This window comes from Camponotus floridanus, unplaced genomic scaffold, assembly GCF_003227725.1.
Source record: "Camponotus floridanus strain SB8 unplaced genomic scaffold, Cflo_v7.5 scaffold4, whole genome shotgun sequence".
Lineage (NCBI taxonomy): Eukaryota > Metazoa > Arthropoda > Insecta > Hymenoptera > Formicidae > Camponotus > Camponotus floridanus.
Genome location: NW_020229547.1, coordinates 2,739,052 through 2,764,649, shown reverse-complemented (window position 1 = coordinate 2,764,649; position 25,598 = coordinate 2,739,052). Strand labels below are relative to the sequence as shown.

General features: G+C 32.8%; 3 protein-coding genes across 3 annotated transcripts; 1 reads left to right on the top strand and 2 right to left on the bottom strand.

Moving 5' to 3' along the window:
* Window positions 1–1,065: 1,065 nt before the first annotated feature.
* LOC105251790 lies at window positions 1,066–16,837 on the bottom strand. Its single transcript, XM_011258810.3, has 4 exons — window positions 16,636–16,837; window positions 14,798–15,061; window positions 5,603–5,772; window positions 1,066–4,768 (listed from the first exon to the last, which is right to left on the bottom strand). Exons 3-4 carry the CDS (start codon window positions 5,743–5,745, stop codon window positions 2,290–2,292), a joined length of 2,622 nt encoding a protein of 873 aa, XP_011257112.1. The 5' UTR covers window positions 5,746–5,772; window positions 14,798–15,061; window positions 16,636–16,837; the 3' UTR covers window positions 1,066–2,289.
* Window positions 16,838–17,317: 480 nt separating this feature from the next.
* LOC105251791 (cleavage and polyadenylation specificity factor subunit 5) lies at window positions 17,318–21,996 on the top strand. The gene is made up of 6 exons (XM_011258811.3): window positions 17,318–17,562; window positions 19,959–20,159; window positions 20,416–20,479; window positions 21,381–21,546; window positions 21,634–21,748; window positions 21,827–21,996. The coding sequence occupies exons 1-6, from the start codon at window positions 17,444–17,446 to the stop codon at window positions 21,846–21,848; spliced, it is 687 nt and encodes a 228-aa protein (XP_011257113.1). The 5' UTR covers window positions 17,318–17,443; the 3' UTR covers window positions 21,849–21,996.
* Window positions 21,997–23,219: 1,223 nt separating this feature from the next.
* LOC105251792 (queuosine salvage protein) lies at window positions 23,220–24,944 on the bottom strand. Its single transcript, XM_011258813.3, has one exon. The coding sequence runs from the start codon at window positions 24,623–24,625 to the stop codon at window positions 23,609–23,611; it is 1,017 nt and encodes a 338-aa protein (XP_011257115.1). The 5' UTR covers window positions 24,626–24,944; the 3' UTR covers window positions 23,220–23,608.
* Window positions 24,945–25,598: the final 654 nt, after the last annotated feature.

The window sequence follows — 25,598 nt, the reverse complement described above, 5'->3', positions numbered from 1 at the left end:
ATAAAAAACCGTTTATTATGATATATATACGCATTTTGAATGTTCAATTTTTATAAATTCGATTTTGAATTGTATATTTGCTTAGAATAAACGTTTCTGTCTTGACAATCATGAATTTAAGCGACACATGCATCAGCTGATATAATAGTGTAACAATCATGTGCGTACGCGAACTAACAAAGTACTCGGTTGAGAAAATAAGTTCAAAATTTAAGATTTTTAACAACATAGATTTATATTTTTACGTATTATAGTAAAAAATATATTTTTATATATATAATCTATATTTAAAAAATATAAATATATATTTCATACGGGGATCTATTTTATCTTATAAATAGTTCTCCCAATCTGATTGAATATATTTATGATCATTAAAAAAATCACATAATTTTGAACTATATTTTTCTAAATTAAGTCCTTGAATCTACATTTTTCTACATCCTCGAAGAAGGAATACAATATAAATAAGCTAAGCTTCTCTTAGAATATTTCTCTCTCATGTCATTCTAAACAAAAATATATTACATACGAGAGAATGTGTAATTTAATCTCAAATATTTTGCGCGTTAATTTTTTTTTATAAATTAATTTAATATGAAAAAAGGGTCTCGTTCGTCACAAGTTGAAATGTGCTACTGCTGTTCGATGTGTCACGGACTTATGGCCGAGGCGCGGCTACAGAAATAGCTCGTGACTCAATATTTAGGCAGCGCCGATTTGATGCAGCGCTCTTTCGTCACGGAACCGTCCCGTAGGATGGCACGATCCTGGTAACAGGAATTTTGCCGTCGACATCAGGTACCGTCATGTTGCAGCCGATTGAATATTAAAGGTATATTCTTTTAGTATGATGAAATTTAAATCAACAGAAAAAAAAAACTTGTCTCGATCTTCAAAATTTGCATATTCCAAGAGATTCCAAGGCTTACAAATTTCCTACAAAATTATAAAATATTTGCTCGGAAAAATAAATATAAATTAAAATTACATATATTTAATGAATTTTAAAATTATCCGTGCGTTAATACTATGCTAGATTTCGTTGGAATAAAGACATAGTCATAAGTTTAGATAAAAATTTATTGAAGTATCTCCAATGTGTGTTCATTATCCTATAACATAAACTTATGACAATGTTTGTGAATTGTACGCATCTGTAAATTTATTCATTCATTCTATAAATTATTTTACACAAGCCCACATACTGTGGACGTACTTATCGTTACGCAAGATTATGATGGATACATAATCTTTGTCTATGTACATTTAATATATGTAATATACATATATTTTATCTATCTCTCGTGTAGAGTATAACTATGCGTAGCATATATTACAAAAGATATGCAATGTATGTAATGTACTCATTCTTGTAGGGAACATGTTGCACGGGCAGCTCCCACGTAGTCTGTCTTCGACACTTACTTCGCGCTCCAAATGTTTTTACATGAAAACATAAAGCAAAAATGTAACCGATCAAACTGCTAACTTTGTACTTTACTTCCGCCGTTTCTTAACATAAAACTAAGAGATAAGATTTGGTATTGCCACGTAGTGAAACTAATAATAATAAGAGAAAATAATATGAAATTTTTTTATATTTGGATATACATTGCAAATTTTTCAAAAATTCGGTCTTTTCACAGAAAACTTAGGCTTGCATAAAAAGCCGATCTATGAAGATTCGGTTTTATGGAGAAGCCTAACTTTTTTACAAGACGAATTTTATGAAAAGTATTCTTAATAAAATCCTATGATTAGTCCTACGTTTCTAATGTCATTTCATGTCAAGGAATCACTGAGCGCATTTTCCACTTATCATTACTTAATACTATGATCGCGCTATAATACCATATCAGTTCTCGACATAGAAAATAATCGATTGAATATTTTTAATAACAACTGGACAAATATAGTCTGGACATGGTCACTTCGCAATGATTAAACGAAGAAAATTATCACTTTTAAATCTACGCAATCTATGTACACATGGATCAAATTTATCGACGCGCTAAGGAATTTCGCGCCCTTTAATGAGGAAGTAGTACGCGCGAAGAGAAGACGTTCTACTGTCAAAGCGTCCTTTATTCTTGCGGCGCTCATTGGCAAGGATTCTCGTATAAAACCGACTCTTAGAATAATTCACCGAAGGTACATCTATTGATATTATAAATATTGCATTTGTCCTCGTTGCATTCCAAACGAATTTGCTCCCACCTAGACATCGTCACCGACGATGTCCCTTCACGTATCAGCGTCAGTTTGCGCACGACGGTGTGGCGGAACTCACGCCAGCTTCATGTATATAGTACGCTCTCGCATCTTGCAATGCTTGAGTTCCTTGAGCGCTCGTTGCGCCTCGCTAGGTGATGAGAACGCCACTCGGGCGTCCCCGGTCGGCATGCCCCTCTCGTTGTAACGACGAATTACGTTTTCCCGTTTAACGTCGAAGTCACCGAAGAATTCGATGATCTCGTTGATGTCCGCTTTGAACGGCACGTTTTCTAACGATAACACGCAGCCAGGTTTACCGAAACCCTCGACATAGTCCATAGACGGTGGATGACGACCCAGCATGTGTCGCGGCATACCCATCAACCCGGGCGGGCAGCGGGGTCCGAAACCGGTATTGCCGAACCGCGGTATGTGACCCAACGGGCCGGGAGAGAAGCGTGGTGGTCTTTGATGTTGCTCCATTGGCGGGAAGTGCTGCTGCTGCGTCTGTTGTTGCGCCTCCATCATCCCGAGGGTCTCGAGCATCTTGGCGCGTGGTACTAGCTCGATAGTGGGTACGTTTTTGCCGAGCGGCAGACCGTTTTTAGCGATAGCGCGTTCCGCCTTCTCGGCCGAGTCGAATTCACAGAAACACTCGCCGGCTGGTTTGCCCTGCTGATTGAGCATCATATGGATACAGAGCGGCACGATGCCGATGTCTGAAAAAAAGTCGAAGATGTCGCGGTCGATTGTCTGGAAGGGCAAACCGCGCATGAGAATACAATCCGTTTGATTCAAGCTCACTTGCTCGTGTTCACGTTTTGCTTGAGCAAATTTTTCCTCGCTGATCGCGGTCGCGGTCACTTGCTTGCTGCCGATTTTCAGTGTCGTGTTCAACGACGACTTGGCGTCCTCGAGTCGCGCGAATTGTACATAAGCCATGTATTGCGTGGTGCCAGATTCCTTGGTATTGGTGATGAAGAGATCGTTGATCTTCCAGTCGTGGAACAGTTTAGCTATGTCCATTTCTTTGGTGAAGGACGGCAGTTCGGTTAAGAGAATACACATGGAATTTCTCAGATCGCCATCGTCCTCCTTGTCAGGCGAATAAGAATTTACGGCTTTGTCGAAGATACTTTCGTCCAAGTGAAGCACCTCTACTTCGGAATTTCGCACATATCTCGTTCCAGTTAGGGCTTGTTCCTTCCCCTCGGCTTTACCGAACTTGATATACGCGATACCTACGCGATTACCGTGATTGTCGTTGATAATCTTCATGCCGTCCTTTCTGATATAGATACCTTGAAACGCATGACGTAGATCCGCATACGTCGCGGTCAACGGCATGTTGCGTACTTCCACGCAATGACCGCCGCTGCTACTGCCGTTCTTATTGTCGGAAAATCTCGAACTGGATTTCCTACCGGACGTTTGACGATCATTCTCATAGTTTCCGAAATTGGAGACCCCAGCTTGAAATGCATGCGGATTGCGCCGACCCTCGAGCTCCTGCATTTTACTTAGAAAGGTATTATTCGGTCTGGAGCCACGATAGCTACTACTCGTGCCGTATTCCTGATTGTTGAATTGATTCGATCGGCCGGAGAATCGTCCGGTTTGGTCCAGTCTGCTTTGCTCGTTCTGACTCCAAGGTTCCTTGGAACGAGTTGCCAGGCTACTCAGACTCGGTATATTTGCAGTACCTAGATTTTGCGTTAACGACGTCATACCGAGGGCCTGTACGTGCGGTTGTATAAGATTACCAACGCCATTGAGGCCGTTTATAGAAAATTGTCCCGACTGCAACATCGGCTGCTGACCTACCACGCCGAAGCCGGCGATGGCCGAACGCTGAGTCTCCGAGTCCTGGGACAGAGCGGCGACGCCGGCGCCTAAAATACCGGGTGCCAATAGAGCGGCCTGCATCTGAGTTTGAGGCGGTACCTCCCATATACCGTTTTCGAGCGGCTTTTTCGACGCAGCCGCCGACGCTTTATCCTTGTGAAACTGACCGACGCAGACGACGTCGTTGTTGTCATCCTCGTTGGCGTCCTTGCGACGATCGTTCGCGGAGCCCCTCTTCGAGTCGCGATCGCGCGACCTCGTGCGATCCCGCGATCTAGACCGGTCGCGGCGACGTCGTCGATCGCGCCTGTCGCGTTCGCGATCTCGCGACCTGCTGCGATCCCGGCGTCGTCGATCCCTGCCGCGATCCCGGTCGCGGCGATCACGATCGCGGTCGCGATCGCGCGATCGCGAACGGTCCCGCGATCTCGATCGGTCACGCCGGTCCTTCCGATCCTTGCTGGACTCGCTGTCGTTGTCCTTTTCCCTCCTGTCAGTCGGCGAGCCGGGCTGCTTGCCGGGGACTACGGCCGGCGGCACCGCTATAGGCGCGGTTTGCATGAACGATTGCAGACTCATGGTTTGCTGTCGAGCGGCCTCGATCACTTTTTGCATCTCAGTGCGCGAGCTCAACAGCAGCTTGATTTTCATCTCCTTGATCTTGCCGCCATCGTGCATCATCGCCTGACGGGCGTCTTCGTCGGTGCTGCAATAGTGAAGCTTTTCGTGAGACTCCTGACGTCGCGATTTATTTTCTCGTAAATTCGTTACGCAACTAATGCTCTAGTAATTTTCTTTTTCAAAAAAGAAGTTGCAAGTGTCATCAGTTTGTCTCGCTGCTTCAGAATTGTAAGAAAATTACAATTTTTATCCAAGCGACTACTTGTCATACTAATGTGTTCATGTAACGGATATTGATCTTATCTTCTACTCTGTCTCTCTCTCTCTCTCTCTTTCTTGCGTAAGATAATTTTCCATTTTAAACATGTGATACGAGTATATAAAGGATAATTATTACACTATTACTGTGAATAATAACAAGGTTCAATAACAGGAAATTATTTTTCTATTTTATGCATCTGTATAAGCAATTTATTACAACTTTCTACCTAATAGCCTCTTAAGTAATCCACGATTAATTTATCCCTGAAGCAAAATTAATCACAAATTAAGTGGCAAAGATCTTTTACTGTTATCTTAGATCTCTAGAATCTATTAAATTATTATCATGATCATTGCACATGAACGAGTTTTAGCTGCAAATAATCGTAAAAGACGGAAGAAAGATGATCTACTAAATGTTTAATCTGTTAAAATATTATTTATCTTCTTTAAGAGCAGAATTTTATTTAACCGTAGATTTATAGATGCATAAAAGCCTGTCGTGAGAGGAGTCGATAGAAGATCTAATAATGATATAAAATATTTAAATCGTAATGTTGATGTTCAACAACGCAAGATGTTGCACGATGTAAATATATTCATTGCTCTTCGCCAGAGCTCTCTTGTCAAAGCAATCGATTTGTGCGACAGCGCTTACCTGAATGCGATGAACGCATCTCCCAATTCGCCGCCAACAATGTGGACTCCTCCTTCCGGGATGCTGAGACCTCTGAAAAATTGGCGTATGTCCAATGCGTTGGCGGACCACGCCAGGTTTTGCAGTCTGATTATGACGCTCATTTTCGACAGCTCGTTCGATGCTTGTATCTGCAACCGAGCCAACGAAAAGGCAACGAAATTATAAACGACGAAGATAATGAACACCTTCAATGTGATTATGAGCTGCAATCACTCGCCAATTGTTTGTTAGAATAATTGATAAGTATCTTCAAGATATATACGCATTCACAGGATAATTGAGGGAATAGAAATGCTTCTTTTTCAGGTAAATATACTCTTTTATATTATACGTAAGTCTTTTATTATATACAATTATTTTATTTATTTATTATTATTCTATATTATTATATAAGTTTTTCCTTGTATACAATTATTTATAGTATTATATTAAATTATATCTTTTTCTCTTACATTATTATATTAAATTCCATCAGCTAAGAGAATTATTTTACACATATATGTACATCATATAAGAGTTTATTATTTATATAATATATATTTATTATATTAATGATATTCATTTTTTAGATGTGCTTTTTTACTACACGAAAACTCTTATATATTGATATTAATAATTCCACATAGTCTATGATATATACTTATTATATATACTTATTATACTAATATATGCATAAGTGTAAAATGCTGTTTTATTTTTTACTATTTTTTTATTTCTTCTCAATTGTCTTTATATTTTTTCCATCTTGATTTTATTTTATGTGCCGGATTGAGCTTAATCTTTCTAAGCATCTTCTTCTTTTTAACTATTTTTATTTCATTTTTGCATTTAAGAACTATTTCAGAGCCTAAATATGATCAAAAAGATCCTTTCTCCTTATAAAAGTAATCTTAACAGATCGAGATGAGCAATGATGTAGGCACCCATTTTAATTTCACTATAAAAATATTTGAATTTGCTTGTATGTTGTAAACAGAAGTACATGTTGCATTATTACTTGAATAAGTTATGCTGAGGAAAAGAAAATAGATTGAAACGTTCCAATATTCGGTCGATACACATCTACGATTTACGTTTTTGTCCATACAATGTATAGCTTGCGTACATTTTTTATTTCATAGCGATCGATTATTTTTTACATATATTTAGATAATAATTATAATTACATGTACAAAGAAAATTTAAATGAAAACAATATTTAACATATTTATCTCCTCAAATCCTACATTTTTTTCGTAGCGTGTCCTAATCTCCGTGTGACGGCTCTCTTTAACTGATTAAATAAAAATAATCTTCGATTTTCGACCAAGTTTATGGACGGGCATTTCTCATATTCACGCGCAGCGTGTTTCTGTCACGACTTGCGCAATGCTTCGTAAAGGCAAGTAAACTTTCTCTCTATATTGCCGATGAAAACGGATAAGATTGTACGAACAAGATAGCAGATAATGAAGCGTCTCCTTAATCAAGCAACACACACATACATCGATGACTCTCCTAGTATTCGAAATAATCCAAGTTGCTTCATTCATTTTTTTCGTGAATGCATAAGCGGTGAGATATTGTTATGGATACTTTATTACAATCCGTCGTTTGCATTTAACGGTGTGCGCTGAACCGTTGCTGAAGGGCACGCAAGAATAGGCACGTGAATAGAAACGAGAGAGTAATCGGATTCATTAGCATAAAAGGTGTTTGAGCGATGTTTCCACGAAAGACATGCGCTTTATATGTTTAATCATATGCATGAAATGAACGTTTAAGTGCTTATTATATAGTCGACGATATATCAATTTCAGCATTTAAATGAAACAAATTTTTTGTCTCAAATATTTTATTTAATATTTAAATTTTTTATTTTAATCATAGGTAAATTTGCTGTTAAGAAAAATCGCTTATCAATTTTTATTTTGAATATCATAAAAAGAAAGATGTAAAATGAAAAGTAACATCAAAGGCATTCAATGTTTTAGCATTAACATTATTATTTAAACCTTTCCTTAAGATATGAAATATTTATATTATTTAAATTTATTCAATATAATAAATAACTTTATAAATTTAAGAGAATAAGAAATTAAGAATGCGCGAAATATTCTAGTGATTTTTCAATAAAGTCATATAACATAGAACTTTTCATAGCTTTATATTATTTATTTTATAAAAGTTTAGTTTTAATATTATTTTAACGTTATTCTATTTTTTATTATTATTATAAATTATTTTTTATATAGAGACTTTATTTATATTTTTTTTATCTTGCTGTGATATTTATAATTTATCATTATTATTATTATAATTTATTTTGAATCAAATTATTGATATAAGTAATGAAAATATAAAATTAACTAAAAAGATATAAATACGGAGCTCTTCCCGTTTTCTTGCCGAATGTGTTGTCTTTTTTTATATCGATGATGATATTGAATTTATATGGCGAGCGTCCTTGTTAAGCTGCTTGCATGAGTTTGTATGAAGTACTGGCTGTTAATTGTAGTACTATTAATCATTCGGATGTTGCACGTACATGTTTTCACATTTGCGCAACTAATATAATCACATGGCTTAAAATTTTCCGCTTTATTAATTTCAGGAAATTAATTTCAGTCGCGCAAGCAATTAATTATTTCATTTAGAATTATTACCGCTGACATTTAGCATCCCATTGCAGAAGTTGTAAAACATAGATTTCATTTCATTTTTAATTCTTATAATAAATTGACGCTGTAATGTCAAAACATTGAGAGTATTTTCTTTTATCATTATCTATTTATAATGATGATTTAAGGAGTTTATTTTCTCTGACTTATGCAGTAATTATTAAAGAGTTTAATTAACATATATTAAAATCCAGACTCACAACTCTGTTTTTTTTATAACGGGCAGGAAAAGTTTTAATGCTTGATTGTATTGCATTTAATTATATACGCTAATTATTAAATTGGCAAAGTTTATTTTGACATATTTATTTGGAAAAGTTTTGTGATTTAAATGTATTTGATATATTATTTATAACATATAGAATTTATTACCAGAATTATCAAAAATATAAATTTAGTGTAACATTGTATAACATTTAATGTAAATGTAAATTGTATATAAAATTGGTTTATATTTATTTTTGAGTTTATTATTTAATTTTAATTAGCATGAAATATAAATTTGAAATAATTTACTATAATAAAAATTCCTGAAAATAATATTTATTTTAAAATACAGATTTAAAAATCTTAAATATATTTTATTAATAAAAAATAGCACAATTTTCTAAATTTAATTTTTCATAAAGGAAAATTATTGTTCATGCATGTTGATTGTTTATATTAAGTCATCGTAAACAAACATTGTGTTTATTATTAAGTTTCCCTTCAGTCTACGTTCTAATTTTAATAATTTATATTTAAAATAGAGATAGAATAGAAATGTTATTGTGCATCTTTCTTATTTTAATATTAGTCACGTAACAAATGAATAGTATAAAAGATGCATTAAAGGAAAACATCCTTTTATGAGCATTACAGCTTATTCATGGATATAACAATAAATGTTTTTAATTATTTTAATTATTTAGTGGTACCTTGTATGCGTATGTGCTAAAATCTATTTTTAATATATTTTATAGCCGGAGAAAAAAATTAAATTGATAATATTATATATTCATTAATATATATCTTATATGGAAAGAGAATAATATAAATCATTGAATCAATTGCTATTAATTTTTAATCCGAAATAACTCAAAATAGTCGCTTAATCATTGTAGTCAACGATTACGCATACAAACACCTAAAAATTATTAAAAATTTAAATCTCTTTTTCTCAATAAATAAAGATTCGGAGGATCAAAAAGTTAATGACAATCCATTACAGATAGGAAAACAAATTCATTTCAAGTCTCACTTTCAAATAAATCAAGATAGAGCGAGCGATTTAGTGTTAATATACACATGTTTTATATCCAGACATTCATAGACTTGAAAGTCTAGAAAACATCTGAAAAGCTACACATGTGCTCGATGGCTTTATTATTACAGCAAATTCCGAAGGCGCCGAAGGTTTGGCACAGGAGCGCTCCAAGACATACAAACACCCACGCATGTTGCGGCCGTGCATCAACAATTGAATCATTAAGTTTATTCTTTCTTTGTCGATCGTAAATTCTTTAGACATACGCAAAAATCGGAGCCCCATAAATATAAATCGAACTGTAATCCATCGATATTTAGTCGATTTATGAAAATTTCCATATTAAATAAGTACAGATATCAATTACATAAGAAATCGATTTGTAAGTATTTTAAATGATCGATATAAAAATAATTTTCATTTTTGACTGAAACTAGGTATTGATTTTGAAATAAAACTTATTCGATGTTTAAAACGAGTTAAAAATAAGGAAACTAATTTCACAAATAAAAAGTAAGTATAAATCTTTCTGAATAAAAGTTTGATTGTAAAATGTTTTAAATATATATTTTATTATATATTATATTGGATTAAATAAGAAAAAATCATTTATTCATTGAATAAATTTTAAAATCGATCTTTGAACGAGAAGAAGACTTTTTCAATTTAATTTCCCATTATAAATGATGAAAAAATAATTTTCATTCAAATAAAAATATAGATATGTATGTAGATTATTTTACAAAACTCTCGAGTTCAATCTCTAAATATTCCAAGTAAACCAAGAGTTCGATCACGAAGTATTTATTCCAAGCTCAGGAGGAAATTGTTTACATTTATGAATAAATAAACATGGATATCGATTATTCAGTGAAATGTAGTTCGATCAAAGTGTTACGAGTTTAATGGAAATTTTCCACATTTCTGAATAATAGTATCTACACATAATCGAAACAAAATTTGATCTCTAAATAACTGACCAAGCGGAAAGAAAACAAACTTCTTCTGTAGGGAAAGCATTCGGGGCGACTTGTCGAGAGTTCCGCTCTGTTGCATATTACTCGGAAATCGTATTTCGGTATATTTAGTTACGGTAGTCACCGTAACCGGTTATTTTCACGCCATGTAAGTAGCAATCGGCCGATCCCTGATTACCGCTATTTACGACTAACATATTACTCGTTCCACCGTTGCGACACTGTGATTACCAGCCACGACTCCGTCATTAGAAAACATCGTTTATCATGTGCGTCTCCTAAAACGAGCGACTCGATGCAAGACAGAACTGACCAAAAGAAAAAATCATTATAAATGTTTTCACGCGCATTAGACGTAGGTTCAAGGCAAACCACAGTAAACATCAATTAATTCACTTCAATGAGTTTTTTTCACACAGGTCGATTCCCGTGCACGCATACACGGGGATCCTTTTTCCGGAATGGAGTTCGGTGTCGCAAGGAAAAAAAAAAAAGTTGTCGATCTCTCACGATCGACTAATCGGCGGGTCGCCAGCTGTGCTGTTTTATAGGACAGTGCGAAGTGTCAGACACACGTGTCTGTCTCTGTCGACGAGCACGACGACGCCGCACGCGCGTTCCTCGTCTCTTCGTCTCTTCCATCTGCCACGTGAACTGCTGAGTCCTTTCGTTGAAATCGAGCCAAAAGAACCCCGACGAGTCACAGGTTGCGCTTATTCGAAGTGATCTCGTGAATTTCTCACGGATTCAACGACGAATCGGTTTTTACGTTGAACGCATTGTGTAAAAGCTTCTTCCGCAAGTATCCTATCGTTGATAGAGCGCGGCACAGCTTCTCTTCACGGGGCTTAGAGGAGTACTTTCGAAGTACTTAAGAGTGCTTGCGACGAAAATGAGAAAACCAAGTCGTCAAATGTTTTAGCAAATTCTTCGGAGCCAAGGATGAACGCGATGTTTCATCGTCTAAGATATTCTCTAAGTGGATTTTAATTAAACGATGTCAACAGAGACAGCGAAGAGCGATGCAAAATCGGAATCCAATTATGTATTCGAAATCCCAGCAACATTGATGTGCGGATAAATAGCCGTTTCGATTATGTCGGTGATGCATTATGTTGGAAAATTTCCATCTATAACGCTAGGAAGTACCTAATTACCATAATCATCTTGTCATAATATTCTCCCAAAATATAAATGAATAAAATGTCAGAAATAACGAAACAAAACGAAATTGAAATTCGGAGATTGTGCATTCGAAGTTAATTTACGATACCGATGCGATAAAAAACAATTCGACATCGTAACAATTATCATCTAATGGTTTGTATTCTGCTTAACAGTAAAGTATTACATAAAGCTGGAATTTAAAAACAACTGATTAATTTCAATGCAACGTTATTGCTCAAAAATATACGATTAATTTGAATAATAAATTAATTTAATTTTAATAGGCCATATAACCATAAATCTGGATTCATAATCTTTGTCGTGTTTGTGTACACCTTTTATAATAATATTATTATAATGTTATTATATTAAACGTAGTAAATTATCTTTATTATATTATTGTATAAAATATAATTAAGAATTTTCTATATATCTTTTTTAATATCTTTTTAATCTCGCGTTTAGCATATGCCAGATCGTAAGATTGCAAAAAGTGTGCTTCATAATTCGCGTGTCTAAAATTGCTTTATATATTCGATAAATTATTATTCTGTCGAAAGAATATATTTATTCAATTTGATAGAGAGAAATCTGTCAACATCTCATGAAGTTAGACAGTTTCGCAAGACGTAGAACAATTTACAGTTGCAAGAAAAAAAAAGAGAGGATTCGGGGGAGGATCGTGTACGGATATGGATTTCCGCGATTTGCTATTCAGCTCGAACACCATAAGAAGAAGAAATCACGCAAAATATAGACGCACTACTACGTTGTACATCGGCCAATGAGATATAGCAACAATTGCAGTCGTCGTTTTTTGTCGAAACAATCTGAACTTGCAGTATCAACGTCTTCCCCTCATCTATGATTGCTCCTAATCACTTAAGACATGAAGATTTCTTTAGATTTCTCTCCTCGTCGACAGGCCAGGATCGTAAACACACTGCTTGTCATTCACATAATTAAATTCCATTGCAGACATTATTGTATGATGAAAGAAAAATAACAGACACTCGATAGACACTAGCCACGAAAAATAAAAAAAATAAAAAAAAGAAACGAACATTTTTTTATTTTTCGGCTGCGATAAGTGTCTGACGCGTGTGAGGGAAAAAGATCAGAAAAATCGGTCTATGTTGTCCACCTGAAATGCATTATGCACAATAAAAAGCGTTCGCAACGATGGAAGCAAGTCGATAAATCGTAGCTGCACTAACACAGTCGTTGCTGCGCTTCCTCGCTGCATTGCAAATACATACATGTATATATGTATGTATATATATATCGTAATTGGTCTATAATAAGACTGTACAGAAGTAAAAATGTATGTATGATAATTAAAAACGTCCAAAGCCCCAAAGAGATCTTCTGGTTCGATGAAACGTTTCTTTCATCAAGAAGAATCCTCTCATTCTTTACGAATAGATGCCTACTTCAATAATCTTTCGATTTGGAAATAACAATTATGGTAATACGTGATTCTTTACTTTAATAATAATTCAATTTCTCTCTCTCTCTCTTTTTTAGACACACACACACACACACACACACACACAAACGAATCATGAAGTATTATCAAAATAGGTGTGTAGAAAAATGCTACAAAAAGAAAATTTTGTCGCATACTTTCATGTACACATGCATATGAGGTAACTTTCTACAAGAACTTTTTCTTGCGCGAAAGTTTAGTTTATTTAGTTTCCTTGAATCACGAATATAGATATCATCAATTAATTCCTTCCCTTTTGCATCTAAAAGTTTTTATAATATTTATAATATTATTTATAATATTTACAGTATTTCTCACGCTTAATATTTTATTTCGCGCGTATGTTTATATTAAATAAGTTTTAGCGCTTTTGCATCCCAATGGAATACAAAGAAATTATATATTAACGTCAACATTCGATGGTTAGTTTAACACTCTCTTTTGGTCTAATGCAATCTTGATCGGGCTCCAAAAGCCACGTTACAAAACTACATTTCACCTCAAGACAAATTAAATATATCCCACTTGGAAATTATATCTTTCAGATTTTAAAATAAAAAACTTATTTTTGTCTCTATCTTAAATTTCAAGATTTTTATTGAAAAATATTTTAAAATATTTTAATAAACTTTTGATAATACTCTGCAGAATCGATCTGCAGAGACTCTTAACAATAAAGAAAATTGATGAAAGAACATTATTTATTTTTTTGTGCTTAGTTTAATATCAATATTTAGAATTTTGTAAGTATTTTACAGTTTTTATTTTAATTCGAAATGTTCGGCTATTCTAATAAAATTAATTTTGAGAAAAAGAAAGGAACTATACATTAGTCATCATTGCATAAAGCAATGATAGATCAAATTAAAACTTACCTTTCTTTTTTATCACAATTAAAAAGGTATTTAATGTTCCAAAGTACGATAAAGTTTAACGATAAAGATACGATAAAACTGTTATGTTATACAAAATATAATAAATATCCGAGTAGAAATAATTCTTTATACAAATATGATTAATTAAAAATAGCTTATATAAAAGTATAAAAAAAAGATATAAAATAGTAATAAAATTCTTATTACAAATACATATTAGTTCTTATAATTTGTTTTAAGATTATCTCAATCATAAAAGGTACTTTTAACAATTTGTCTCTCATATTTCCCTTAGGAAGTAACATTTATATATACGATTTTATTCATAGCAAAAAAAAAGCTATATTGTTGTACTTAGCTTTTTATTTAATTTAAATTTAATAAATCAAATAGAACTAGAAGTCTATGATTCATATTTTATGGAGGACACATGAAGATATATTGTGTAAATACAAATCATGTCATCCATTTCATTCGCACCAATGTTTTTAAAAATTTCTTTATTTTTGTAAATTCGGGTTTATAAATTACTTACCGTTATATATAAGATTCTGAATATATATCGCAGAAAAATAATAATATAGAGAAAATATAGATATATAAAGATACATAAATAAATGTGCTTCACAAAGCGTTCAGAAACATGACAGACAATTAAATTTGTCTGTATAATAGAATCACAATATTTTTTCCTCCAAAATTATAAACTAATTTTATTACGTGATTTATAGAATATTACCTTTTAAATCTTAGAAACTTCAGAAACTTCTTTCTTCTGTGCTCTGTTTCTTGTTCTCTCTGTCTCTCTCTCTGCTAAAATGTACGACGAGAGATAAGAGGCGATCAAGAACAAAGATGACCGAGCAGTGAACCAAGGAGGCCACTCATCAGTGATGAAGAACAATGAAATGTAGGAGCAGAAAAGTTAGCTGCACCATTGTCATTGTACAAAATCCCCTGAGCAGGCTGAATCTGTTCTTGATATCTAACACACACTAAGACCCTGCAACATACATCAAGTTCCCTCTCACTGTACCTAAATAATTTTCCAGCAATTACAAATTGCATCCGCATTCAACTTCTTATCCTTGATATTACTATTTGCCAAACTACGAGTTTGAATTTATATTCTACACAGATATGTCCCACAATGGCGATATTTACTTTTAGCAGATAATGCTCTGACAAACTTGCAGATTTTTATTTATAAAAAAAAAACTGATACAAATTTTGTTAATTATTTGTCTTAGATTTTAGTTTCTAATATATTTCTCAAAATATATACATCCAAATTAAATTGTCTTTGAAAAGATTTTGCAAAAGTATTCTTATATCAATTTGTTTTCAAGTATAATTTATTCAAGTTTTACAATTTTTAATATAATTTCTGCAAAAGTGTTGTATGTATTTATCAAAATATCTGTGACTGAAAGGAAATGCGATAATTGTGAAATAATAATATTAAATTGTATTTCTTTTGGAAAATATTACTAAATTACTGAATTAAACATTATTTACCACGTGATATTCTACAAGCATGTATTACAACTAAGATTATATTACAACTCCAAAATATAAATATAAGACTGAGTTTATATACATATTTAAGAATAGAAAGCTAAAGAGAAGGGATATCAAGTACCAATACATGATCTGAATGACTGCCCTGAATGCTTGAGCGAGAGGTAAACATAATCTTTTCAAGAAATAATTTTTTAAATAAATTTTTCTTTTCAAAAAATATTTATCTCTCTTTTAAATATTACATTTTATCTCTTTTCTATCTCTCCCATTTTCTAATTTCTCCATTATTTTTTTTTTTTTTACTGAAAATAGGTTATGTCGAGCCTTTGTCGATCCGTAAATACTTTTTTATCGTATCGTACTACATCGAAGCCGCAATCGACGAAAATTCATAAATTATACCTTGCTTGAATTCTTGCACACACTTTCCATAACTTTTCAGGCTTATTTTTTAACATCATCTGCAACGAACTCAGGAATCGATCGAAATTTTTCAAGACCTTCCACGTGGTCTCTATAGATACACTGCACCATTTTTTCCCGCACTTTACAACGAAAAATCGAGTAGTTAACGACCGAAATATTTCTTCACGTTACACGATTGACTTTACTTTATGCTCCTACCTCTCGCTCAATGCGCGTAAACACGATACGAATAATAACATACAAAAAACCAAAGCGACACTAACAAACGCGGCACGTGGGAGATTTTCCCGATTTCGTTTCACGTAAATTTCGCGGGGACTCGAGTTTTACTACAAAAGTCGTAATTTCGTCACTCTGCGAGCTCTCTCGTAACGGTAAAGCAAGTCGCAAAAGAATCGATGTGCGCATAATTTGAACTTTCGACAAACACGATACAGCGCGATCGACGAAGCCTCAAAATAATCTCGAAGACAAGGGGCCGAGAGTCTCGGAGAAACTCGCGCGATAACTGGCGTCTCTTTTTTTACGTAGCTTTATCCAATAATCCGCCATTGTCGATGACGCGATCGGGGACGAGATATCTGGCAAGATGAAATAATCGGCACTTTGCCGGTATATTCGACTCACCGAGATTTTTACGCGGAAGCGAGGCGGGTTTCGTGAAGGACGCTGACTACAAATGACGAATTTTATGGACGCGACTTGTGCGATCGGTCCCGCGCTTCGATGAATCCGTAGATGCGGCCGTGGATGAGGCGAGCGTCGAAATGGCTGACCTCTCGCCCTGCGCTTGGTCGGGTGAACCCCGTGACGTAAGCAAACTCGAACGGACTCGAGCGCGCCCAACCGCGATCGAATAGGGAATTTTTTTCGAGGGAGACAAACCAGTGTTGTTAGACGGGCCAGGATATCACTGAAGTAGTTAATCGCAATGTATTTTATAATATTATTACTATTTTATTTCTATAATAATATTACTTAATTTAGAATAAGTAATATTATTATAGAAATATAATAGTAATTATATTTTTATAAGTAATTATATTTCTACTATTATATTTCTATAATTATACTTCTACTATTATATTTCTTATCTACTATTATATTATATTACTTATTCTAAATTTAGAATAAGTAATATTATTATAGAAATATAATAGTAATAGTATTATAAAATACATTGCGATTAAATATCATATTCAATGCGCATGCGCGAGAAAACCTGGCCCGTCTAACACTGAGTGCGCGTTCGCCTATCGCGACGCTCGGTCCGTATCCCCTCCACTGTGCCTTGGCGCGCTAGGATTAGGTTAGGTTAGTGATCCGGCAGATTGTTGTTTTGGGCGAGTTGGCTGCATCGTCGACGATACTCGCGAGCTCGCGTCCATTGCTGCTGGTTTGGTTATTCGGCGAGCGGTTCGCGTAGGGAACGAAAATGGCGATGGCGACGAATCAAGTCAAGGGCAGCGGATGGCCGCGACGAGCGAGCAACAGCTCGTTCGAGGGAAAGGTGGTGCAGAATCCATCGGTCACCATTAACAGGACTGTAAATTTGTAAGTGACCGTATAATATGCAACATACTTTACGCTATATTTCCAGAATTGATATGTCTAAAATGCCTCTTTCCTCTATAGGACCGGTCGATAGAACGCGATTATAAGCCCATTTATAATAATTGAAATTACGCTCTTTTTAAAAACGTTCTGTTGTATTTTGCGCGATGAATAATCGTTAAGCGGCTGTTTACCTTTTTTTTATTTTTTTTTGCCGAGATCCCAAGATTCCCGACAATTCGTGTCTAATATTTTTATATGCGATTCTACGCATTTTATTTATTATTGTATAAATGTATTATGAATTAATAAAGAGAATTGATGAGTGTTCTTTTCCCACGAATTAGTAAGAGAATTGAAAATTGTGAAATTTACGCATAATTGTATTATTATACACAATTTGTCTTGGACACAGTATTATTTGTCTCAAATTCGTGCACAATTTGTATTTGATATGATTATTGGATGATATTTGTCTAAAATTGTCAATTTTTAAGATTCATAGTACATGTATCTTATTCGCAAGAGCTACTGTTCGTACTGTATCAATATTTTGATTCGTACATGTCAAGTTTTATTTCTTTTCACACAATGTTTGTACTATTGTCCTTGGTTATCTTTTGCAACCATAATATGAATTGATTACTGATTCTTAATATGCGTGCGATGATAAAAGAAATTTCTATTGTGTCTTGCTTTTGATTTCGATTAAAATGCAAAATATTTTAAGATCTTGTGCACTCTAAATTGAATAATGAAACTATGATAAATTGAATAACAAAGCTGTTTTCTAAGTTTGTACAATTAGCGATATTTCATGCTAAGAAAATCCCATATATATTTTTCCCATTATTTCACTCTTGCATTCTATACTTTATGTAAAATATAATATATATATATATATGTATATATATATATGTGTATATATGTATTATATGTATATGTGTATATGTACTACCTTGTGTCAGGTAGTTTATATCTATATATATATATTTAGGTTTATTTTATATTTTAAGATAGCGAGTAATATGTATATTGTGGTTATTCTGGCTAATTTATTATAAGAAGGCAATGAAAGGCAATGAAAAAGCTCCTTAAACACAGTTGTGTATGAAATTTATGTAACATTATAAATGACATGTCATATAAATGATCATTTTTGTTAAATGATTATATGTCTATCTATAATGTTGCAATTGCAATGGTTTAAGTCATAACTATATTGTGTGAAATATATATTTACAAATATATATGTATATCAATGTATTTCAGTAACATGCAGAGGGATTTTTGCATTTACATTTTTATCAAATATTAATAGCTATTTTTTATTTATTCTCTTTCATCATAAAAATTTTCATTTTATTATCTTTTTTAAATCTCACATGCAATATATCATTACAATCATCATATTATAAATATATTATAAATTACATTGAAAAAATTTGAAGAAATTATTAATTACATAGAACCAAATTATATAATTTTACAAAATAGTTACAAGAAAAATAAACATGAAAAAAATTATGTTAAAATGTAAGAATCTTTAGCAGAGTATTAATCGATATTTATCTAATTGTTATTTTTTAAAACTACTATAAAAGTGTGATTGTAATGATACAAGAAATTATATTTGCTGTATAATTAATTTGATTGTACCACATGTAAAAGTAAATCCAAAACTTTAAATATATTACTGTAAAAATTTTTTATATATATGCGTATGTAAAGATTTAACATAAAGCGAAAATGTTATGAAAAGTTATTCAAATAAGCTATTATATTCATATGAAGCATATAAATGTTATACATATATATTATACATTGCACACAGCATATTTCGCTTTATGTTTTATAATTACGTTTAAATTGTAGCATAAGTCAGAGAATCAGAAATTACTATTAAATATGTAAAGAAAAAAAAGAGTAAAGATTAAAAATTTTATTGTATTAAAATTCTCAGTAAAGAATGATAATATTTCATTACAAAATTTTGCAAATTTAATGCAATGTATATTTATTAACAAAAATATATTTGAAATTATAATTAGAAAAAATTAAATCAATGAAAAATTCTACTTGATAATAATAAAGGCTCTTTTTGATAATTTAATTGATTTTATTTTATCATCTTTAATATCTATATATATTCCATCTGTTGCTTAAATCAGTAGAGTAAACATTATTTACATTTAAATGTGAAAATTATTATTGTATTATTACTTATTAAAGTAGAAAGACAACTTAATTTAAATTGTTACATTTTTTGTACTTATATAATTTTGATACTTGAATATTGTAATACCGCATCAAGTTGTATTTGAAGAAACTGGATTTTTATGGATTAAGTTAAACATATAAGAGCCTAACAAAAGAATACAACTCATTTATCATAGATATCCTTTGACAAACTATACATTTGGAACAAAAGAGCCACTCTTCGAGAAAGATCCATCAGTACCAGCGAGATTTCAGCGTATGAGAGATGAATTCGACAAAATTGGCATGCGGAGAAGCGTAGAAGGCGTCCTACTGGTACATGAGCACGGATTGCCACACGTTCTCCTTCTGCAACTCGGCACAACATTCTTCAAATTGTAAGTTCCGAGAATATTGCATAAAATTATAACAATGTATGGCAAATAAATTGCACAAATGTAAAAGCAGACATTTGGAAACAAATAAAACTAAAATATGTTTTAACATGCCTAAAAAGAAAATATATGTAGTTTTGTATTTATTTAATTTTTCTATTTTTTTATTTCATTTTTTTTCTTACAATATATATATTACATAAACATTGACAGGATAATAATAATGTTAAATTTAATATATCTTTTCTTATTGTTTCAGGCCTGGCGGAGAACTCAATACAGGAGAAGATGAGGTAGAGGGCCTAAAACGGCTCCTTACAGAGGTAACAGTTAGCACGACGTCTTACGCTGCCTTACAGGCTGGCTAGGAGTGGCACTTTCATATCGTTAGATTGTAACATTGTCTTTATAAATAGCATCATTATTGTATAAATCCTGCAATCGTTTGTAGAACTTATGTAACCGGGCCTGTAGCTCCATATGTGGGCTTATTCTTTTATTCTTATAATATTTTGTACTTTTAGTGTGCTGCATGCCCGGACACTTTAATGTTGATAATTCATGAAAAAACCGCTCGTTATTTAATGTATCTGGTTGGCTAAGAACATTGTTCTTATTTTCATTGTGTATGTGTTAGCACAGAGAAACAGAGAAGAGACAAAAAATAGAAGAATGTAAAATAATCACAAGAAGACTGTATACAAATGTAGCAAATGTTTTTCTTGAAATTTGTAAGCTATAAGAAAATTGACTATATATCAAAGGGCTTAGAATCTCATTGCGAAAAAAATCAATATCTAAAAGGAGATTCATTACAAATTCATTCGCAATTGTTGAATTGTAAGACAAACTTGAGATTGTAATCTCTGCCATAATCTTGATCAAAACTACTAGTATATAAATAGCAATTGTTTCATTTAAGTAGGTGTTCGTATATAAATATCATAGGAGAAAAGAAACGTACATGTTTTTGAGAAATACCAAGATATCAATTTTGGATTTAAAACAAAAAAAAACTTAATATATATTAATCGCCGGTAAATTTGAGCATTGTTAGAATCGATACTATTAAGTGTACTCGTTGTAAATTGAGTAATGTCTCGAAATGTAATATATGCAACCATGTTCTTAGTGGACTGACCGAAGAAGAATGTATTTTATTTTATAGTTTATTTAAAATTCAGTAAAGTATAGTATCAGACGACAAACGGGATTAATTTCTAGACTTTTGGACGGCAGGATGGAGTAAAGCAAGAATGGGTCATAGAAGATACAATTGGAAACTGGTGGCGTCCAAACTTTGAGCCACCTCAGTATCCATATGTACCGCCACATATCACAAAACCAAAAGAACACAAAAGATTATTCCTGGTACAGCTGCAAGAAAAAGGTATAACAATAACTCGAAAAAATTTATTGATTGAAATTGATTTTGATTTCGTGAGTGCATTTAATTAAATTTTCTTCATATGTTTAGCTTTGTTTGCTGTACCAAAGAATTACAAATTAGTTGCTGCACCATTATTTGAATTGTATGACAACTCACAAGGTTATGGTCCCATAATTTCATCTTTGCCACAATCACTGTGCAGGTAAATTTAAATAATCTGCTTTCTATTGTACAAGGATATAAAAACATAATTTTGTAATGGCTTTTATTTATGTTTCAGATTTAATTTCATCTATATGTAAAGTTAGAATTAGAGAAAAACCAATTTGAAATATTTTGTTTAATTTAACAAAAAATCCACTACAAATTTGATAAATGTATGTATGTATGAGATGATGGATGTGTTACTTGACTTATGTATAATATACGCATAGCATTGCGAGAATGAAACTATGTTTTAAGTAGTATTTATATAACCCATCTATAATACCATTTTATCAACCTTTATATTTAAATGTATTTTTTTAAATTTTTTTAAAATAATACAATGAGAGAGAGGTATATAATAGAATATCATGATATGATGATATATAGTCTGACACATACAATTTTCTCAATTTTGAAATATTAAATTTATTTCTAAATATGTGATTATATAACTTATCAAAATATGTAACTATTGTAGAATAATTTATCTAAAATTCTCATGATGATTTATAAAACGTAACACTATTATATTATAAGACGTTACAAGCCAAGCAATATATATTTTCTAAAGATAAGTTCTGCTAATATTTCCCAAAATTATAATGTTATATAGTATTAATAATTTTTATTTCTATTGTGATAAAAGATACACCTTTTAATAAATCAGTCTCATTTTTTTGATAATTGAATGGCTTTATTAAAGATAATTTTAAATATCATTGATATTGCTTTGAGTAAAATTTAATTATATTTCAATTCCCAGACACATAGGTTAAAAAAAATTGAGAAAAAATAGCAACACATTTTCCATTATTTTAGTTTTTATTTTTATATTTGAAAAAATATAAAATATTTAATTATATTTATTTATAAAATTACAAAGAAAGATTTTACATGTCTGTATAAAATTTATTTTTTATTACAATGGTCTATAAGCTTTATTGTTTTTTTATATATTAAAAATATACTTTCAAGAGATAACAAAATTAATATTACATTTTTCGCCTTTAATATACAAATATATTTTATTTATATTTAAAAAAATGTAATGTATTTTATATTAATTAACATGTGTGCATACATGTTCATTTTGTCAAAATTAAAAATCTGGCTGGGATAAATCTATTCTTTTAATTGTATATTTTTTTGTTTTTTATAACACTATTGTGATATATACATTCTTTATATTTTTTATATCTTGTCAAAAATTAAATTTGTTTAATCGATAATCATTCTTTGTTAATATCTATTACATTTTTGTCATATAATATTTTAAGGAGATTATATATTTTAGATTAGACATACAATGACTTTTATTAGATTTTAGTTTTATTTTTTCTTTTTCTGTTTACAAATGTACAAAACCTAAAAAAATATAATTAAATTGTAATATAAATTGTAATATTGTGTATATATAAGAATTCAAATTTATTATATTTTTTCAATCAGTTAATATTTTTGTACCCTAATGATGGAATTATATTTTAATTGGAACAAGCATCTGATTATCTAATCTACTAGTAAAAGTCATACAAAATAAAAAATGTAATTCGTTTTTCACATAAACCTTTTGCATAAGCTTGTTAATATTCCACTATCTTCCTATCACATGAAAATATACTGTGTATTAGAAAGACATAAATTGTTTTCTATAATTTCTTGAGAAATAGGTCATATAATTTGACAATAGCTTGTTCCAGAGTATAAAGTTTAATGGTTCTGATATCCAACATTATCCTACATAGCATGTATATCCAAAAGATGTCCAGAAGGAATCCAGAAAATATATTTGGGCGATTAAACAACTTCAGGATGTTAATGTCTTGGACATAGGATGCTATATGGGATGTGGTCTCTAATAGTACACAGTTCTAGTTTTATGAAATGGAATACACTCCAATTCTTCAGCGTGCTCTCGTCGATAATCCCATAAGAATTGATCGATGATGATCGCGTTGACAGCCGTCGTCGGGTTTAAATCCAATTTCGGATCGGCCACGATCAATCTTCGTATCTCGTCGCAAATTTGCTCGACCGCCTCGATCGAGCAGGCACGTATCTCAACCTCATCCTTGTCACCCTGCTTCAACGGTACGTCGGATTCAAGTTTACTTGCGAGGGAATCGTTGTAGCGCATAGCACCAAAGTGTACAAGAACCTGGGGGATACGATAATCGGCGAACATCGCAATACTATCTATATCGTGGAATTCACCGAGTCCGCGTCCCTCGAAGCAAACCCATATATCGCCTATCAGTATCTGAGCCCTCTTGTAGATACTAATCCTGTGACCCTCGTAATCGGCCTCGTCCCGATACGATTCGAATTCGTCGACGATCAGCTTGAGTAGCTTCTCCGCTGAACCGCCGCACGACCTGATACATTCCGCGAATGTACCCTGATATTTATCCAGCAAAACCTTGCCAGCCTCGTGCAGATTCTTGACTCTGTCTTGCACGAGCGGAATGTCAGTCTCACCGTCGTCGCCTCGGAAAATGACCTCGGCGTCCTGCTGCGTTATTCGCGAGTAATACTTGGGATCCCACATCGGCTTCCCTTCGTCGATGGCTCTTTTGACAGCGGCGCAAAACGCAAAGTATCCGGTTTCCCCGTCGACCTTCCACTTCCTGGCGCCGGTCTCGGTCCAGAATGAAAAGTTCAACGTATCCAGGACGAATATCCAATCCGCCGTCCTGGGATCGTCAGGCTTGGGGTGAAATTTGATCTGCGAGAAATTACCCGTGCGAATTTTATGTGTCTTGATACCGTCGAGGATCGCGGACGCCAATCTCTTCACGCCTTCCTTCTCGATGAACACGTTCTTCGCCAAGCCGGCGACTAACTTGGCGGACTCTTTCGGCATCAGAACCATGATGAATAAATCTTACCGGCTTGATTGCCTTTCAAACTGTATCTGAACAACTGCGAGATGACTGTTTTGTTAAAACGGCCGTTTTGAACTGGAGCGCCAGGCGTCAGCTGATAAAACTGGTCGATTGCGCGCTTCGTGTAAAGTATTACAGTAAAGCAGTAAAGTATTACATCATCAACACTTGAGTGAGATCAGGGCCGATTTAGGGGGGGGGGAGGCAACAGCTGAAGGGGGACTGAAGCCCAGAGGCCTCCACAACACAAATTTTTGGATAAAATTTCCTATCGAATGATATACAACACTTACAAGGTCTATATACGATATCTTGTGCAGCTAAAAAAATACCACCTTTTTTTCTCATAGTTAATAACAGATAAGATATCATGAAAGATATCGACTTGTTTGTGAACATCGAATGTTGATAGTGTCGCAATAATACATATAATTATTATTCAGAATTATAAGTCCGATGTAATTACATTGCATCAAGATCTGTAATAGAATAGCGACCAATGACTTGTTTTTGTTTTGTGTCAACATTCCATAATTATCTCCGGTCATTTAACATCTATAAATGATTGCATAAAAGATTTTTTGTATAATAATGCCGACGAGATATTATTATAATAAAGACCGATAATCTTACAGAAATTGTTATTTTTAAAACAGTTACGTAAGATTGATATATTTTCGATAATAAAACAATATTTGGACGAGTTAAAAAATCGCATGATTATTTTCAATGCAATCACAGCCGATAATGTTATCAATCTTCAATTATCTCCGGACCCATAAAAACTTATCTTAGCCATCTGTAATAGTATCTTGTCGGTGACAATAATAATATATATCTTTACAGAATTTTAAAAAATTAAATTTTGATCTGTAATCGACAGAACTAATATACTACAAATAGCCTATGATGTGTTCCATAAGATGGCGACATTGCAAAAGTTATGGTGTTGGATGACGC

Coding starts and splice junctions, on each gene's coding strand:
- LOC105251790 (XM_011258810.3), bottom strand. CDS start 5,745: ATGAGCGTCATAATCAGACTGCAAAACCTGGCGTGGTCCGCCAACGCA. Junction 4,769..5,602: donor GATGCGTTCATCGCATTCAG/GTAAGCGCTGTC, acceptor TCACTATTGCAG/CACCGACGAAGACGCCCGTC.
- LOC105251791 (XM_011258811.3), top strand. CDS start 17,444: ATGGCGATGGCGACGAATCAAGTCAAGGGCAGCGGATGGCCGCGACGA. Junction 17,563..19,958: donor ATTAACAGGACTGTAAATTT/GTAAGTGACCGT, acceptor CATTTATCATAG/ATATCCTTTGACAAACTATA. Junction 21,547..21,633: donor GGTACAGCTGCAAGAAAAAG/GTATAACAATAA, acceptor TCATATGTTTAG/CTTTGTTTGCTGTACCAAAG.
- LOC105251792 (XM_011258813.3), bottom strand. CDS start 24,625: ATGGTTCTGATGCCGAAAGAGTCCGCCAAGTTAGTCGCCGGCTTGGCG.